Here is a 19247-nt window from a genome sequence, read left to right as displayed (position 1 = left end):
GCATTCACGTTTTCCACAGGAAGCATTACAGACATTACAGAAGATAGATTTTTCTTCTTGGGGTCCCCAACAGGAAAGTGATTAGCTTTGGGGTGTCAATATCAGAAATCAGCTACACCTACCTGTGGTCGTCGTAGCTGCATCTTTCAATGCATCACTGTCTCACTCTCAGATGTATACAACTAATGCACTGAGAATGAGGGATTTCAAAGCGCCGTGGAAAATGTGCGACGCTGAACCCAGTGGGCAGAATGTCTGCCGAGTCAAACACTACATTAAACGAGTAATGCAACTTTTGAAATATTACAAGAGACTGCAAGTGACAGTCTGGTTGAAATTTGATTACGAAGGTGATTCATCAACTTCCCAAAATAAAACAAATCGGGGAACAAGTTTGCTATTCTGAAAATAATGAATCGGGGAACTGTCATGGCTCTAAACTTAGAGAAACCTCTAACAAAACCAATCTTAAGAGAGATCCAACGCTTTGGATAGCATCTCTATCCATGGCGTGTATAATATTCAAATAATTGAAAGGTAGAACCAAAACCTGGATTAGCCCGAAGAGCTCAAGGAATATGATGCTTGAAAACGAGATTGGCCCCACAAACGGAAAGCTTAAATCTTCAAACTCCGGAGGTTTTCTGGTCTCCATCTGGTAATCGATAAATTGACCATCTTCAGACATCTTTGTAGATGTACGGTTATTAGCACTTCGGTTAGTTACACACTTGTAGGAGAAACCCATTATATCACATGATTCTTGCTCACAATCTTAAAAACAAATCTGTTTCTTGTTTGATACATGAGTAGAAACAATTCGATTGACGAATGGTTGGCTTTGCAATCCTTGTACAAAATGCATGAAAATTGATTCGGTCTAATCCCAAGTGGAATTGGGTGCCATTTAATCAGGTGTATCTGCAAGTGAAACTTCAGCACAATTTCATCAAAATTTCTGAAGCAGGTTCTGATCTGAGGCTGGTCCACGCCATGAGAGGTTCCCAGTGAGCCTTCACGTCCACTACCCCACTCACTCGTTTCGCAGCCCACCACAGAAATGGAGTTGTCATGGCAGTGTACACCCCGATCCCCACTCCTCGCATGATGCCATTTGTATAAATCGGTGACCCCAAAGTCAATAGAGCTCCTATACCTCCAAGCCAGGGAGTCAACACCGCAAGAGCAGGAAGCTGGAACACATTGATCACCAAGGTGAGGAGGGAGAACGATCCCAGCAGAAAGACTCCCCAGCCCATGAAGGGATGCACTGTGGTGGGGATAGTGAAGGCAGGGAGAAGGAAGCTGCCAGTTACCAAGCCAAGGATTATGACCTTAATGGACCAAGGACGATACAGACTCTTCTCAGCACAGGGGCCGCGACCGAAGCACGAGATTCTAGCCATGGAGCTCTTCTCCGAGGACGCGCATTTTTGCCGAATTATCAGTGCCAGGAGCATGATGATAATGTACAAGAGACTCTCGGCTATGAGGATGGGTGTCTCGACCATAAATCTGCAGTCCACATACCATAGGAATGACTAATGGATTCGGAAAACTCGGTGCAATTAATGTATGGTTCTTGACCTCCTGAAAAATCCTACTAGCAAGAGACAAAATATGCGCAAAACTGCAGCAGTAAACCATCTGGCTCTTACTTACCCAATGGTTGCTACACGCTTTTCGTGCCATAAAAGCCCCAAAGGCAGGGTTGGCCACGACCACCAATACCAGGGTTTCAACATGGGGACACTGGGAAATGTGATGACGCTATTTGGGCCGCACGGTATTCTCCATTTGAGCTTCAGATCTGTACATAATTTACAGTGATATTTAAGTATTCTCCCAAGCTTGTCTACTGCAACGAATCTCTAGGATGTTCTTGCCATGAAGAAGGCACTGCAATCTCCTTATCCAACATGGGACCACTCCTGTCTAAATCGGTGACAACCATCATATTCGGGTGGATCAGAATCCTCGTTGAATTTTAAGGAACAAAGTCATTCACCTCTCTCTGATTCTACTAGCTTCATCAACAATTCCTCCAAAGAAGCTGAAATGATGATAAGAAGCAACTAGTTGAAAAAAGTCTTTAACATGGTCTCAGAAATGTCTGAAATTCTGATCCCCAAGTACTTACAAAAAAATGAAGCGTCCATTTGATATCCAAGTGGAAGCCGAAATAGCCCAGTCAGTCTTGAACCGTCAGCAGGAGGGTGGAACAGGGGTTGATCGAGAAGATCGTTAAAATGGTTGACCAAGAATCCTTGATCTGCTCCATCCTTGTTCTCCTTTCCAATGCTGATATCATGCATCATGATACTGAAAGTTTCATTTGATGGCTGTATAACACAAAAAATCAATAAAATGTTAGAGAGTAATGCGTATTGCTCAAGACTGTTAACTTCGGCAATCTGCTTCAATTTTTAAGAGAAATGCCATAAAGACATGCAGATGGCTGCAACCCTGACCGCGGAAAGACCTGCAGTTATCAACTTGCCTGCAGAACAAATAGACCCGTGTGGAAAATACACGGGTTGATAAAAGCAGCACAAAACTGCCCGCACTGGAAGAGCTCGTCCGGAGCCCGCAGGAATAAATTATCCACGTCAAGCATCACCACCCTCTGGTATTGCGTCAAACTCCACGCGTAGATCTTGTTCAACGTGAACATAAAGCGCTTGTCGAATTCGTTTTGATCTCTATAAGGGTTCTGAATATCATTTACGACCACAACCTTGGCACCTTCCTCAATTCTGCAAATCAGACGAGTAAAATCTGACGTAAACAATCTAGCAGTAAGATGCAAGGCAATACGTGAAATTCAGGGTGGTGAAACCAAATAACAAGGAACTCCGGTTGAATTACAGATGTCCATATCTCAGACGTTACTTTACGTCATAATCAGCTTAAAATAGACTTAATACCCTCACTACACAGCGGCCAGCTGAATACCACTTTGATCTCTTGCACAGTCTATTGTCCACTTCGTTCTCCGACAATAATTGAAAATTTAACAGTCCAACCTCGACCTTGGGGTTAAAGGTTCGTGGTCCTACTTCAAAGCTGCGAGAACTCTACTTTGTGTTAGGGTTAAAGAAGGCTATTTAATATACTGCGAGACGTATCAATGAAGCATCTCCACAGAAAAAGATGACAAATACTTTCAAACTTGTAAAGCAAAGATGGACTATATCATTAGAAAAGGCACCCTGCCGCTTACAGAGTCTTCTGCCAATGTGGAGGTACGTTTGCCGAGGCGAGGACAACAACATCCGCATCAACTTGTAATCGCACCAGCGTCCCCAACATGACGCGAGCGGCTATATAAAATTCGTAATCGCGAGGTGTGCCCATGTACAACATTGTTGCGTAAGCATTGGCCTTCGGCGTTCCTTTCAAAGGCGCAAGAGCTGCCTCGGATGAGAACACCGCACCTGTCATGAGCATGAGAACCCATAACAGCGCCGCATACACGCTCATTACTACTCCACTCTGGCTCCAAAGTTTACAATAGATTACGACAGGCTCGCTCTCAAGTTCTTGTTCCAAAGTCTGGAGAGAATAGGACCCAGATTACTTGCAGGCGTTTAACTTGGCAGGCATCGAGAGATGACAGAAGGCTTCGAAGCCCTTGCAGTCAAAGGAATACGAAGGGGAAGGAGGGAGTCGAGCAACCACTGCGTCATTCTTCCCCTCCAGCCATGGCCCAATTTCCCACCAACATGAATCAGAACTGACTCCACCGAGTTCACAAACGTACAACCCTCGTAACTCTTTAAAAATCCCCAAGAAAATGCCGCCAATGCACGCAGCAGAACCGATCACTACCACTGGAACTCAAGGAGCGAGGTAATTTCCCCTCCCACGTCGATTCCCCACGATGAAAGCCCTTCAAACTCCCACAAAGACTGCAACGAACGTGCTACATTCACGAGCATGCGGTGAACCACCAACACTCAACGACGTGACCCGCGTGACATTAACTCCCCAACAAATCAAGCAAACGTCATCACTCAACTCCAATGGTCTCACACCACAAACACATGATCAGAATTCCAACTACAAACCACTGGACTCATGGCAGTTCCCAGCACTGGACTCCTGATCACAAAACCAGACAACCACAACCCCTCCACCTTCGAAACAAAGAACCTCAAATGCAAGAGGCACAATTCGGACACTTCACAGAGTTCCAACACAAGCCGACTCAATTACTGCAACCAGATTTCCTTTGAATCACATCGAACAGACACCCATCAACCCAGCGTCGGATTCACTTCACCAACAGAACCAATTAAATACGACAACGCACAACCCGATCCAACGAATAAGGCAACGTCCAGAAATTCGCTTCCTCTCGCGCTTCTCACTCTGCCCCCACTAAGACATTCATGGATCCTAGTCAGAACGCGCTCGATCGTCTCACTCTGCCCCCACTAAGACACTCATGGATCCTAGTCAGAACGTGAGTAAGGACGAGGAAGTGAAAATCGAGCTCTCATTGATGGGTCGAGTCTTAACCAGTAGCGTGTATGCTTTCAGTCAGAGGCACCAGCGAAGACCAGGACGCAACTTGCAACAGGCTGCGAGGGGGGGCGAGGGTGGAGTTTTGGCCGGCGTGAGAGAGCAGTCCCCGCCCAGAACGAGGTGATCTCACGCGGCAGCTTCGGAATCCATCCCTCCCCCGCCACTTTGTTGTAATTGTTGTTACTTCGCTGCTGATGCTGCAGCTGCTACTGCGTCAGGGGGCCACCGAATCAGTGCCGTCGACAACGGATTCTTCTGCGGTGCGGGAGAGGCCTCTACCGGTGTCGAAGACGAAAACGAAAGGTACCTTCCTATTGTATTTTATACCTAGTATATCCCATCCGTATTTTTCTGACCAATCTGCCCCTAAACAAAATGGGCTGCCCGTTTATAAATTTGTGAGGGGTGCCCGGTGGTGCCGTGCAGTTGTACTTTCAATAAAATTAAACTTATCGTCCTCGCCGTCGTCGCCGTCGGAGCTAACTGCGGACCCGACGGGCCCTCGGGTTCGTCCTTCTGCCCCGGGTGCCCATTTTTTTAGGGTTTCATGGCATGTCCCCTTTTGACTCCATTTCCCTTTTCTTTTTTTTTCTTTTTTTTTTTTTGGTAATCCTTCTCACTTGAGATTTTCTAGCCAACATGTTGGATTGGGTTGTTTGTTTTGGAGTCCAGTTTGTAAGTTCCAAAATCTGGACCCTTTAGTGTATTCAGTGTATCAGTGTGTGTCTGTATGTATGTGTGTATGTACACTCTCACTCGTGTACGTATTACTTTTAAGTAAAGTTTTGAATGTGTTCGTTGCCATTTTTATATAAAATAATAATAATAATAATAAATAATAATTTTGTTTGCTGCATGGTAAGTTTCGAGTGACTATGAAAAAATTTGTGAGTTGTAACTGTGCAATATCTTACTTGATGTTTCGAATTTAATTTACAAATATGTTCATTCTCCATGCACAAATCTAAACTATTCTAGAAACGTATATATATATATAGCTCTATTTTTTAACAAATCACTATTAGAAAGGGAAAAAAAAACGCTTAGTATTCTTAATAAACATGCTTCAATAAAATCATTACAGATCTGTTTGTGATTTTTCATACGTATGGGGTATCTATCAGTTGGTTACACTTGTTCAATAAAGTAAAATAACAGGAGAAAATTATAAAACTTCATGGAACTGAATTGATGTGTTATATATTTCCATTTGCAGAAAAAAATAGTTGTAGCATTTTATCACAATTGTGATACTTGACACTTGACACTTTTTTTTTTAGGGTCAACTACCTCTCCCGCTTGAGAAAAAGTAAAAAGTAAAAAAAAGTTGTACTCCCATGTTAGTTCATAAATGACATGTAAACATTTTTGAAAAAATATTTTTTGGGGGGCTTATTTTCTTTTATAGATGCAAAATATTGCAGCAAAACATGAAGAAAAGAAACCCACCGTTTAAAAAAATATAGAAAAAATTATCTACTCCTTTGAGCGTGACTAAGAATGGATCCACATTGGCAAAATGATAAAAGATAGGGATAAATTACATATAGATATAATTGAATACTTTAAGGGGCGGGGGCTCCAAAACCCCAACTGTCCCCACTTGTTAGAATGGTGGGGAACTTTTAGGGAACGCGTTCCCATCAACAAGGAATTAATGAGAACAGCTATGTTCCCCGGTCCTCCCGCTGGCGCCCCAAAGGAATATACTATTAGATGCTCACGGAATGTAGGTGAACTTTTCATCGCATGACCTTCATCCACTTCGATTGGATGATTTGTTGTACGAATAATAGAGGGTCATGGATGATTTATTCCATTCAGAAATCTCCTCCATTTTCACATTAAACATTGATAAATCCCGAGGCCATTTCATAATCTCCGAGGTTAACTTATTTTTTATACTAAAAAAAATCATAATCTGAAACATTCATTTAATTTCTCGTTGTAGGAATTAGTTCAATTATACCACACTCAAATATCATTGCGCATCACTTACTTAGTATGTATATACTTTGTATTGGGATTTTATTTAAAATATCAATGTGTAAGTTTTTATCCATGATTTCCTGGGGTTTAATTTCTGTGTGAAATAATATATGGAATTCTTGAATGCTTGAGATATTTTGAATCATTGTGAAAATTAAATTAATGCTATAAACATCTTACTCTCTAAACCTCTAAATACATTATTATAAATATTTTCAATTAATATAAATTAATATAAATATAAGAAGTGGTATATCCATTTTTTTTTTTTTTTTATGTATCTACTCCACAATTTTCATGTGCCCACTTCCTTCACTTCAACCCACATCAAGAAAAGTATTCTATCTTATTTCATTTCTTTCATTGCTAGTGTATTAACATGATTATTATTATTATTATTATTATTAGCAATGCTATTAATTAAACTTTACATGGAGTTATTCATTACTAAAAATAAATTTAGTTCCTATAAGTATCTTATGAGATTATATTATTTATTGAAATACTTCATTACATATCTATTTTATATAAGTGATTACATTACTTAAGTGGTAAAAACACCCTTTCTATAGTGCTTAAGGTTTACAACATTTTGGTCGAGAGGGACATGAAGACAAATACCTTGTGTCCTCAAAAGTTTAGAATGCCCAAAACAAAAATACTCAACATTGACACATAAATATATATATATATATATATTTATATATAAAACTATGGGTCATCAAAAAGGGCCATAAACAAGTGTCATGATCCTATATAGTGTGATCAACATTGAAAAGGACATAACTTCTACAAAATTATTACCACAATAGAATAAGTACAATAGTGACATTTAAGCAACAAGCAGGTGATGGAATTATATTTCTGCAAGTCAATTGAAGTAGTATTGAGAAATACAAGAGTCTTAAAAAAGGCCTCAAAATACTGGTATTCGACTTCTAAAGATTACAAAAAAACAACAAAAAAAGGGGCATTTTAATTTTAATTTTTTTCTTCTTCTTCAGTGCATTAAGATGACAGAGGAGAGGGATAATAAATATTAAATAAATATAAGGTGGAATTATCTAACTTTTTGCACTGTAAGATTGTTTCAAAAGATTTGAAGTCATGCAATTTGTGACTGGGTTCTGTCACATTTGAATATTTTGTCTTGCTAGTGGACCATTCTGATGCTTTTAGTTTATTCGAAGTCCCTCCCATTTCATAAAACCCCAGTAGAGGCAGTATTGGTGTGAGAGTGTCCCTTCTTTAAAACCATCATTTTGATGATGACTATGTAGTAATTGACCTAATTTTTTTTTTTGGGTTTAACTAGAAATTCAGGAAGAAAAAAAAAATCAAAAATCAAATTATGTGCATAAAAAAATAAATATAGATGGTGTTAGTGATGCTCTTTTGTGAATTCCTAATTATTAACTATAATTCATTGTACAGACACAACATATACATGTGTAGCCTTCCATACATGTTTATGTGCAATGTCTCAATTAATTAATTAATTGTTTTTAGAAAGTAATGGCAGAATTTTTTATTTTTGAAGAGTTTTCTTTTTATATTGCAATATTATTGAAAGGTTGGTTAAAAGGTTGAAGAAGTTTTGCGAGAAACTAAATTTGCTCCTGCAAAAACTTATTACATGTTGTATACACACACATGCACACACTTGCATACTAAAACAAAAAATTATGAAGTCCATTATGCTAATGACCTTAAAAAATAAATAAAAATAACAGTAACATGTTCAGAATTTGCATTTGAAAGCTGCTTTCATGGTCATATTCTCAAATGTTGAGAACATCTAATTTCACATATTTACAAATTATAGTTTAAAACCAAGATTGGAGTACCCCTATTGATTGGAATAGTGGAATGGGATTATACTTACAAAGGCATTGAAAGCAATGTGTATGTTTTTTAATGTTAATTTATAGTTAAACTTTGGATAACATAAGTATAATATAATTAATTTTTTTTTGGTATTTTATATGAACAATTGAAATATGAATGTTTTTCATTCAACATTGAATATTTGATGTTAGAGTGACACAATATCATTATAATTTTTTTAAATATAAAAACAATTAGTTTTGTTCAATTTTCATTAGTTTATAATTTTGGTTTGCGTTTTCTGGTAAATTTGAATTAAGAAAAAATTTCAAGAATTTGCAAACCTGTAATGCACATTCAAATTAAAATTTACATTTCAGAATAAATTTTATTGTAAGAATTTCGCTAATGATTTTTCGTTCAATCAATTGAAACCTTTAATTTTCTTTGTTCAATCAACAAACTTTAAGGATAAACTAAAACATTTAGTCAATCAGTGAAATTCAAGGGCAGATATTAATTTATGTGTGTGTATATATGGATATATATATATATATATATAAGTGTGAACTGTTTCAAATGTAGAGAGAATATCTTACACAAATAGAGTTGAACTTACTTGAACCTTTGTCAATGCTATACATTGTATTGGTTCTAAGTTTTTATTGCAATAACAATGTCTTAAGTTAGGATGAGTTTTTTTGTTCTGTTCTATTTTTTAAAATTTAAATATTTTATTGAAATAATTATACAATCTAAAATTTTAACACAATACAAACAATTTGTTCATCTATTTTATATTATTTAATACAGCATCACCTATAAATCACAGATATATTATTATTTATTCATTAAATATATATCACTTAAAAAAATTGTGAAAAATATTTTTGATATTTTTGGAAAAACATGTATTGGGATCAATGTACTAAATTATAAATAATTAAATAAGTATAAGAATAAAATTTTAAAAATAATAAAATGTATGTTTATATATATATATATAGTCTATTTGTTTTTTATCCAATCGATGATATCTAATGATGTCCATGTTGTTTGTTATCTAATTGATGATGTTCATCAACTTCCTAAATGTTTGCAGCATTCACATTTTTTTTTCTTTCTAAAATTAAATTATATTCAAATCCAACATCCCTTCCATTCCAATCTCCTTGTCCTCAATTCCACCATGTCTTTTGTCCTTGTTCCAACCCCCTTGTTTTTCATATCATATGTCTCTTTTCCAATGTCCATTGTCTGCGTCTCTTCTTTTTTACTCCTAGCCTTTGACTTTCATAATCTCTATTCTCACTAACAACTAATATATATATATATATATATATAAAATTATATAAAATATTATTTAAAATATAGTACCAAAATACCTAAAAAATATAATTAATAGTCAAAGAAGTAGTAATATTAATAAGTGCAAATGCTATTTTTTTACAAAATAAACTTTTGTTAATTTTATAGCCTATAAATAAGACAAAATAAGGTAGAAAAGTAAAATTAATAATATAGATATCTTTAAATAGAATTAAGTAGCATATTTTATCAATAGTTATCTAAAATAATTAGATATAAATACTTAAGGAAGTTTGGTTATAAACATAAGTTGAAACTAGATGTTAAGGCATATAGCTGCGCTTTTAATGCAAATCTAGTATTCTTTGGTTGATTGGAGAACAAGGTTAGAGAGAAAAATTGCTAATATTTGGTTGAGCATTGATTTTGATTGATTTAATTTAATATTAAGTTTTTAAGAGCTTTTCAAAGTAAGAGGTGTTTTAAGTAGTTTGGATTTTTGAAGAATAAAAGAGAGTTTATATATTTATTTATTTATTTTGTATTTTAGCATAAAAACAAGAAGTAGCTTGTGTTTCTATTTTTCTTTGATTTTTTTTGTAAATTTGAATTTAATCTTACCATTAAATCAAATGTTATTAAAATCCAATTGAGTTAGGATCTTAAAATTTGGATTTTAAGAGTTAGTAAGGATTTCTTTGATCTTGAATAATCTATTGGTTGAATTGAAGAATTTATTTTATAAGAAAATTATGAACTTAGTTTTCAATAATTTTTTGACATTTGTGTACAAGTAAACAATTTAATAAGGGTTTATTGCCATTGGAAGATGAACATTAAAATTGGAAAAGAAGGACGGCCAATATCCAAGTAATTAAAAAGATTTTTCTTCCAATTAGTAAATTAGATATTTTTTAATTATGAAATTTTAAAAAAAATTAGATTATAATATTTAGAAAATTTTAAGTAAGATCAAAAATTTAATAAAAAATTATTGAGATTTTAAGACTACTATAAAATTGATTAGATTTTAATTAAGATTTTATTAGGAATTTTTAGAAATTTTGGAGGATTTATTAGTATTTGATTAAGATTTTTTTAGGTTTATTCAGATTTTTTAAAGATTTTATTAGGAATTTAATGATTTATTTAGAATTTAATTTTGATATTTTAAAAAATTACTTTGAAATTCTTTAGAATTTTTTTAGAATTTTTTTATAATTTCTTTTAGATTTAATTTTTTAAAAAATATTTGAGATTTTTTTTATGAATTTTTTAGATTTTTTAATATTTCTTTTAATATTCTTTATGATTTCTTTGATTATGTTTTTATAAACTATCTAATCAGCTTTTAAAGATTTCTAGAATTTGATTAAAATTTGATTATAATTGTTCAAAGGTTAGTTTTTACAAAATACAACATTGCTCTTAGTCTCCAAATTCCATCCCCACTCCTAGCCTTTAATCCCTCCAATCTCCATCTCCACTTCTATCACTTAATCTCTCCAACCTCCAATCTTGCTCCTTCTTCTAACTCCCTTGATTTTTGTCCATATTCCTCTAAAATTGGTGTTTTATTATATGTTGTCTTGCTTGATAATGCACCAATTATTTTTATATTTCCAATTTACTTTCCACAATCCTAATAATTCTAATAGAATAACATATAAATCACAATAAAAACCTTTAAAATCTTAATCAAACCTTAATAAATTCAAAAGAAAATTTAAAGAAATTAAAATAAAAAAATCATAAAAAAACTTTAAAAAAATAAAATTTTTTAAAAAAAATTCTAAAAAAATAAAAACCTTAATAAAATCCTAAGTAAATCCTAACCAAAATTATATAAAAATCTTAAAACTCCAAAAACTATTAATCAAACTATTGATCTTTACTAAATTTTTTCACATATTTTAATCTTTAAGCAAACACCAAATACACAAAGTTTGAGATAAATTAAATTTATTAGTTAAAAAAAATAAGCTCTTAATTTTTTTAGATGTTGGTCACTCTATTAATGACATGAATCTTGAAGAAAGAAAACTCAATATATTCTTGTGTCACTCAAAAAGATTAGAAAGTCACTCAAAGATGGTAATATATTGAACTAAAATGGCTATTGCCAAAGACAAGAAGACTAAAAAGTCTTGAAACAAGACAAAGGACTAAAAAGATATTGACAAGAATGAAGAAGACTTCACTCTTATCTCCATATATACTATCTAACTAAGAACAATGTGGCAATATTCTATAGGACTTCCAACACATGTTGACTTTGTAAGATACATATCTTAACTTTGAAAGTAAGTTTTCTATATGTGTACCACATATTTAGCTTATTCTACAAGCTACCAGCATATGTGATACATGGTTAACTTGTTGATCAAGTTTCTAACCTATCAATCAACTACAACCACATTTAAAGTCAAAACCATGTCTTTGAAGCTTCTAGAAAGCTTTTCTAAAAGATGTTATGAAATTAATCTACTTTTACTTACTTCTATCTATTCATATAGGTAATTATTAGAATAAATATGTATGTCCGTGATACATTGTCTTGCTCTAACCTTCATATTAATCTTCTAGCAATAATTTTTCTTTGTTAAATCTTTCAATTTTTTAAAAATAAGAATTAATATAGAAATCCAAGCTTATTATACTATCACAAAATTTTACTTTAATTAGATAGAAAAATTGCTCATGAACATAGAAAAATTCATTGATCCTAAAAATTAAATATTTGAGATCCTAATCTAATCAAATTTCAAATCCTTCAATCTAATTATTTGAGTGGTCTTAAAATTATAGAACACATTTAAGACAAGCACATTTACAAAATTTCACTTATTTTTCTACTATAATATTTACAAAATTTTTAAATCTTTAAACCTCTTTTTATTTCTTAAAATCCAAAATCCTTGAAAACATTTCTAACTTTGAAAAGCTCCTTAAGATATAAAATTGCTCCAAATCACTTGAAACCAATACTAAAAATAATTTCTTTAAAATCTCCTCAATCTTCTTATTTTACTCTTCAATCAGCAAAAGAACCTCAACATTGCTGTAGGTGTATAATTTTGTGCTTCAAGGTCTAATTTTGATCTTGGTTCACAACCGGTCCTCTTTGGGTATCAATTCTTGATTTTTTAAGAAAAATTTTACTACCAACTACTTTTAACTCTTTCCTAAAGATGCTTATATTATTTTTTTTTTTCTTATTTATGGCCATATAAGATATGGATAGATTGCTAAGTCAATCAATAAGGAACATTTTTACTTTAATATTTAAATACATTTATAATACCAAACATATTAAATCATGTATTTGAAATATTTTTGATAATGATTAGATTTTTTTTTTTTTTTTTTTTCACCAATCATCATGAAAGTTAACAAGCTTTCAAACACATTACAATAAATAATTATTTTAAAATTAAATAAAATAAACCACCAAAAAAACTTGTCAGGGAAACAATGAAATAAAAAATGCAGAAATGGAAAACCTAACCTAATTCGTATCACTAAATCGTCAACCAAAAATAAAAAATAAAAAAAAAATAGTTGAAACAGTTTTCATTCTGATTGTTCAAAAAAGCAGTCAGAATCAGATTACAAACATCCATCCAAACCGGATGCGGGCCAACAATCCGTCCATCCACACAATCATCCAAAACAACACATCTATCCATAACCGATTGAATAATCCATATACATTCGACAGGAACATCCATCCTCTTATACATCCATGATCGAATTATTCATTCATCCATAAATTTGACCACCGGCTTCGGTCAAAGTGTGGAGCAACGCTGCACGCAGCGAAGTCGGCGGCAGCCGCAGCTGCGGCGCAAAAGCTTGCGGGGCCCCCGGAATTCGGACGACGCGGTGACCGACTGAAGACGTTTGATACCACGAGCGTCAGCGTGATCCTCCTCTGTCCAATGACAATGCTTCTCCCGTACCGACTAACTTACTAGAAGATGAAGAAGAAGAACACACAACGACGAGATCCTGCGCATCTACATTGCCCACTTGCAGTCACGGCTCCACCGATTAAGTGCCCAGTCGGAGCCCTGAATGCGAGGTGCTCAGTCCCTACCTGCACGACTCTCCGACACTCTCTCCTAATGTGTTTTATTCTGCTGCTGATGCAGCTGGGTGCGTAGTCCCAGCCCCACTGTCAGAGCCACTAGATCGAACGGGGCTTTGCAGTCAACGAGTTGCGTCTACAGTGCGCACCTTAGCGGTGGAATGGAACCGCGCTCGTTCAGAAAAGCGTAGCTCAGTCGGGCTTGCAGGTGACCAGTGACGATTTGTTTGCTGTGTCTCGAGCGCGGCATCTTGACTGGTGGCTACTGACGTGAGATCTCCTGCCCATTCTGCATGATTTTTCTCCCCTTACCGCATGCGGTTCAGTACGTGATTTCCTGATCCCTTGGCGTGGATTCTATGCTCGAGCATCGTGTTCAGGAATCGTCTGTATTGTAGATTTCCTGGGAGAAAAATGAGATTTGTTGCCTGTTGCTGAGAACTTACGGAACTTGTTACTGTGAATATGGCAGACGCAATGGCGGCGTTGATCAGTAATCGGTCGAGATGATGCATGTCTAACGTGGTTGAGGTAGGGATGGGCAAAGATGTCGCCACATGAAACTTCAAACTTTCGAGTAAGGATCCGTTTCAACCTCGTTAATCCTGGTTCTCATCCCATAACAAGGGCCACCTGCTCCCTTTCCATTTCCAGAGCCTATACAGCCTATAGCAGCAAGATCGAGCAGTGGTTATAGAACAAAGTGACTAAAGCATCAAACTCCATAAATTTCTGGAATGCGAGATCATAAAATTACATGAGCACTGCATGAAAGTTCTTTCGTGATGTCATTAAAGAGGCACCAAAAGTCGAGGTTGGAGGAAGAAATCGTAATAGACAACCATTGTTCCAAGAAACTGTATAAGCTGCAGCCAGTAGATTAGCTTTCTGCTTCATCGTAATCCAAATTCTAACCACGAAGAGGAGGAGGGTCAGCTATTGAAGCCATCCAGTATCTCTGTGCGCAGAATTTGTATGCGGAGAACATACTGTCAAGCCGGCGCGGACATACATTGACTCTGAAAGTGGGTGGTCGACATCTGGTGTCGTGATCAAGCAGGCCAGCCGTCCAGTAATCTCTGGCACCCTTGCAGTTGTGGTGCAACCGAGAAAATATGGAATCAGGTGCATTGTTCATTTGCTGCAACCCTTTCACATGATATGCAGACAAATTCATTCAAGTAGCTCAATAGCTTCACAAGATCTCAGGCATCACTCTGGAAACCTGTCTCGATTTTTAGAGGTGGGATTCGAAAGCATGGATTCCTTTGCAATTGCATGCTTCATTTTACCGTGGTTTGTCAATCATGTGCCCTGAGAAGGTCTGTAAAGGATTCAACGTGGACGGTAGCACCTGTCAACAAAAAGACCAGTGCCCAACGAGACAGTTAATTATCTTATCACGGATTGGTGGGGGTTAATGGAGATTCTGAAAAGAACTTGGGTTGAGATCCAGCAGAATTAAGATACGGGACGAATCTTATTCACTTCAGTAACATTTTTTGATTAAATCTACCGCAGTTGGCAACTATGGTGCATGGTTTTACAGTAGTTCTGAGTTGAGGAACTTCTCAACTTAGTGGAACCACAACTTAGAATCCCCGCGGATCAATAGCTGTTGCATTAGCATTGTATCTGTAAACATCACAACGTCGGACTCTTCAACAGTTATAAAAATACGTTGGACTTGCAACAGGATGTTGGTCAACTTCTCTCCCTTCATCACAACTTCTCTAGTTACATTGTTAAGTACTGACATGTACCCGAGAAATTAACATGAAGCTGAGCTGGGTCATTGTTAGCAACACTGGAGGTGGACATGCTCAGCTGGCCTTCTAGAGCCACCTGATTGACGTCGCCAGAATTTTGACACCCTGGACTATCACCTCTTGCTTCTCCCAGCGACTGATGTGCCTACACCCAATTAGATCACTTGTTTATCAGAATTTGAAGATTGCTATGGGTGAGACAAATTTTAATTAAGATAGTGATACAATTGTCAGTGATCGGGGACTTGTGAGGGCCTTGTCGCCCAGAAATCAGAGGGGTACCAAAGACCATCTCCTCGACATCCTTGCATCTCCAGATCTGGGTGGATTGAATAACATTCCCCCTCATGACTAGCAATATATGTAATTAAGCAGACCACAAAAAAATCGATGAAGTATAGTACCAAAAAAAATTCCTGTGAGTGTGTGAAACACACTCCCCTCCCTCTGATTTTTATTCTAGAGCTTGACCTCAGAACTTCTTGGTTGAGTAGTTTAGAGTCCTGAAATTGGCGTGGCATCCAGCCCTCGTCACCCACATGCCTCCAAAGAATTATGTATACAAATTGTTGAATTTGATCCTCATTGAAGGTCATTTTGAGTTGTAAAATATATGAGTTTAAGAGTGCTATAATTTAAATGGCTTTTAATAGCTATTGACAATCAACATAATATCTAACAATTTGAAGTTTAGTGTTCAACAAATTAAAATTCTAGCACTTTAAAAAAAAGTATTATATGGATTAAAATATGAATTGAAAATTATATATATATATATATATATATATATATAATCACAATATAAAATACATAATTTTCTAAAGATACAAAAGACATACAAGGTGTGTTTAGTATTATTTCTAACTTTATGTAAAATATCATTATTACATTACAAATAGATTCACACAAATGTACTTAATCTTTGCTACATCATTATATTAAACTATAATTTTTCTTTCACATTTTAATTTATAAACAACAAGAGATGATAGAGTAGACAGATGCATGGAAAAAAATTGTTTAGAAAAGAGAGCATCAAATAATAAATGTTCAATAAATAAAGATGTTGCTGTCTCTAAAAAAAATAAATTGACAACAATTAATTATTGGGTTACAGGTAATTTTTTTATTCTATATAATAAATATATATTGTATTATATTTTTTAATGTAAATTTAGTATTGATGTATGATATCATATAGTAACATTTCAAAAATACGTATTTATATAGAGTAGTAATAATAATAATAATGATTTTCATGTTATTTAATTAGTATAAAGGCTTTTATAAATTTTCTATATAGGTTTTATTGCATAAAAAATAACAATAACAAAAATTGACAACATATATAACAAGCCTAAGTCAATATTCAATTAGCTATATCATTATTTTAGATTTTTAAGTTTTCAAAAAAATATATCTTCTCAAAAAATTGATTTTAATTTTTTGTATGTGAATTCGAATTATTATAATAAAAATTTAAAAATACAAAATATTATAATAATTTGAATTCACATACAAAAAATTAAAAGAAGTTTTTATAGCTATCATCTAATAATACATAAGAATTGTATATAATATCAAATAGAGATACAATAAATTTATTGATGGACAATAAAGACTACATTAAAGATTATATAAAAATGGGTTTTTAATTATGTGCTTTAATTTATAACAAATGAAATATTAATCAAAAAGCTATCTAATATGTTCAGGTGCAAGCTAATAATCAAATACATACAAAAATCATCTTGTTCATAATTGCTTAAATTTCCATCTTTTTATTAATAAAGCCAAGCCTAGCTTCTATAAATTTCAAATAACATCATTTTTTTTTCTCAAATATATTTTATATTATTGAAAATTTAAAAATAATTAAAATTAAAACAAATTCTTGTCTTACAAAACATTAAAAACCGTCTATATAATAATTTGGTAAAATTATATTAGTACATATATATAAATATATATGTATATATATATATATATATATATATATCCTAATTAAATTAAAATATTTTATTTTTATAATTATACCAATTATGCTAATTATATTAGTATAAATATAAATATATAACTTTAAATTTGATTTATTATTTCATTTTTCTAGATTTTTGTGTTTAAAATATATATATATATATATATATATATATATATTTTTCTAAGAGATCTAAAAGAATAAGGTATAATTGAGCATTATATCTTATATACTATACTCCAAGTTATATTCAATTCTTATCTACATTAATACAATTTCTTGTACTTATTCTATCAATTTTTTCTTTAATATAAAGTAAAACTTATATTTATTGTAGCACATAGGTAGAAATTAGAAATAGATTCTTTAGAATTAATAAATGCAAAGTTTTTAAATCTTTGTAATACTTCAAACAAAAGAAAATATAGATACATATTATTATAAAAGCAATCTATATAAAATCTGAATATTGATGTAACTAAAAAAAACATTTTAAAAAACATTCTCAACTTTTATGCCTATTTATAGTATTATTTTGAACTATATAATAAATACCTTTATAATTTTAATAACTTAAAAACATGTCATTTTTTTAATTTAGTATTACTGATAGAATTTGTTTTATAAAATATATAAAACTATCACACGTGAAATATGTAGAAAATATACTAAATTATAGTTGTATAAATGTAGGTAAATCTATTGATAATGGGATGCCTCTATGATGTAGAAGCTAAAAACAGTATTTGATTATTACTTTTAATTTTGACATTGTAAAATTCTTTTGGACCTTGTTGTAATACTTATTTTGAATAATAATAAAAAATGATTTACAATTCTGGCATAGTATAAATAAATAAATAAATAAAACAATTACCTATACCAAGTTTTATTTAATAGATAGATATATAACATTTAATAGAAGTGTTTGTAAAATAAATATTAATTTCAAGAGTAATCATTATTTGGTAGATAGAAAATTATATTAAAAAAGTATAGGCAAAGATTGACAATCAATACAATAATCTTTGTTTGGAAGAATCTATGATTAAGGAGATAAAAATATTTTTAAAAATATCCTTTAAAATATTTGTTAAATTATTTTTTAAAATAAAACCATGATTGTATTCATCTTATTATAAATATATTCAAATACAATAAAACCTGAATTAAAAATAATTTATTTGTAGAACTTAAATTGGAAGCAATAACAACATCAACTAATAGACTTGAATTCTTTTAACAATGCTTGCAAATATGGTACAACAATAGGCTATCATTATGCAAAAACAACCTTTTATCAAAATAAAAATTTAAATTTTACATAAAAAGGAATAAAAAAATAAAAAAAGACATTTCGTTTTTTAACCATGTGAGTGTTAAAGAAATAAACATATGATTGTATAAAACATAAGAATTTACCTTAGAATTTAGATTCTTATTATATAGAAAATATAATTGGCATTTAAAATAATCTCACTTAATATTTTAATATCATATTATTTCTCCATATTTTTTTTGCCAATTAATTATGATTATGATCTCATCACAATTATTACATTTTTAAATAATAGTCTTCATGCTATTTCATCTCAAGATTTGTCATTTTTAAAACTAATAATAGACCAAGCCTTTAATGCAATTGGAGTAGTAGCTATAATAATATTTGCCTTTAATATTGATATTTTTTTAGAATTGCAAGTATGTCATAAGTATAAATATAATTTATATAATATTTTTTATCTTATACTAAATA

The 19247-nt window shown here is 32.8% G+C and overlaps 1 protein-coding gene and 1 long non-coding RNA gene across 2 annotated transcripts; one reads left to right on the top strand and one right to left on the bottom strand.

Annotated features, from left to right (window-relative positions):
• Positions 1 to 293: 293 nt before the first annotated feature.
• LOC112290650 (putative glucuronosyltransferase PGSIP8) lies at positions 294 to 4259 on the bottom strand. Its single transcript, XM_024537164.3, has 5 exons — positions 3224 to 4259; positions 2501 to 2756; positions 2141 to 2342; positions 1663 to 1810; positions 294 to 1515 (listed from the first exon to the last, which is right to left on the bottom strand). Exons 1-5 carry the CDS (start codon positions 3481 to 3483, stop codon positions 936 to 938), a joined length of 1446 nt encoding a protein of 481 aa, XP_024392932.1. The 5' UTR covers positions 3484 to 4259; the 3' UTR covers positions 294 to 935.
• Positions 4260 to 13671: 9412 nt separating this feature from the next.
• Positions 13672 to 16125, top strand: LOC112290305 (uncharacterized). Its single transcript, XR_016506049.1, has 4 exons — positions 13672 to 14014; positions 14217 to 14321; positions 14713 to 14869; positions 15067 to 16125. It is a non-coding gene; the product is annotated as an uncharacterized LOC112290305 (long non-coding RNA).
• The last annotated feature ends 3122 nt before the right edge of the window (positions 16126 to 19247 follow it).

This window comes from Physcomitrium patens, chromosome 13 (assembly GCF_059467195.1).
Source record: "Physcomitrium patens ecotype Gransden chromosome 13, ASM5946719v1, whole genome shotgun sequence".
In the NCBI taxonomy this organism is placed as follows: Eukaryota; Viridiplantae; Streptophyta; class Bryopsida; order Funariales; family Funariaceae; genus Physcomitrium; species Physcomitrium patens.
This window is presented reverse-complemented; position numbering and strand designations above follow the sequence as displayed.

Excerpts from the sequence above, each read along its gene's own strand:
- LOC112290650 (XM_024537164.3), bottom strand. The coding sequence starts at position 3,483 with ATGAGCGTGTATGCGGCGCTGTTATGGGTTCTCATGCTCATGACAGGT. Across the intron at positions 2,757-3,223 it reads CCACATTGGCAGAAGACTCT|AATTGAGGAAGGTGCCAAGG; the intron begins GTAAGCGGCAGG and ends TCTGATTTGCAG. Across the intron at positions 2,343-2,500 it reads CGGGTCTATTTGTTCTGCAG|CCATCAAATGAAACTTTCAG; the intron begins GCAAGTTGATAA and ends TGTGTTATACAG.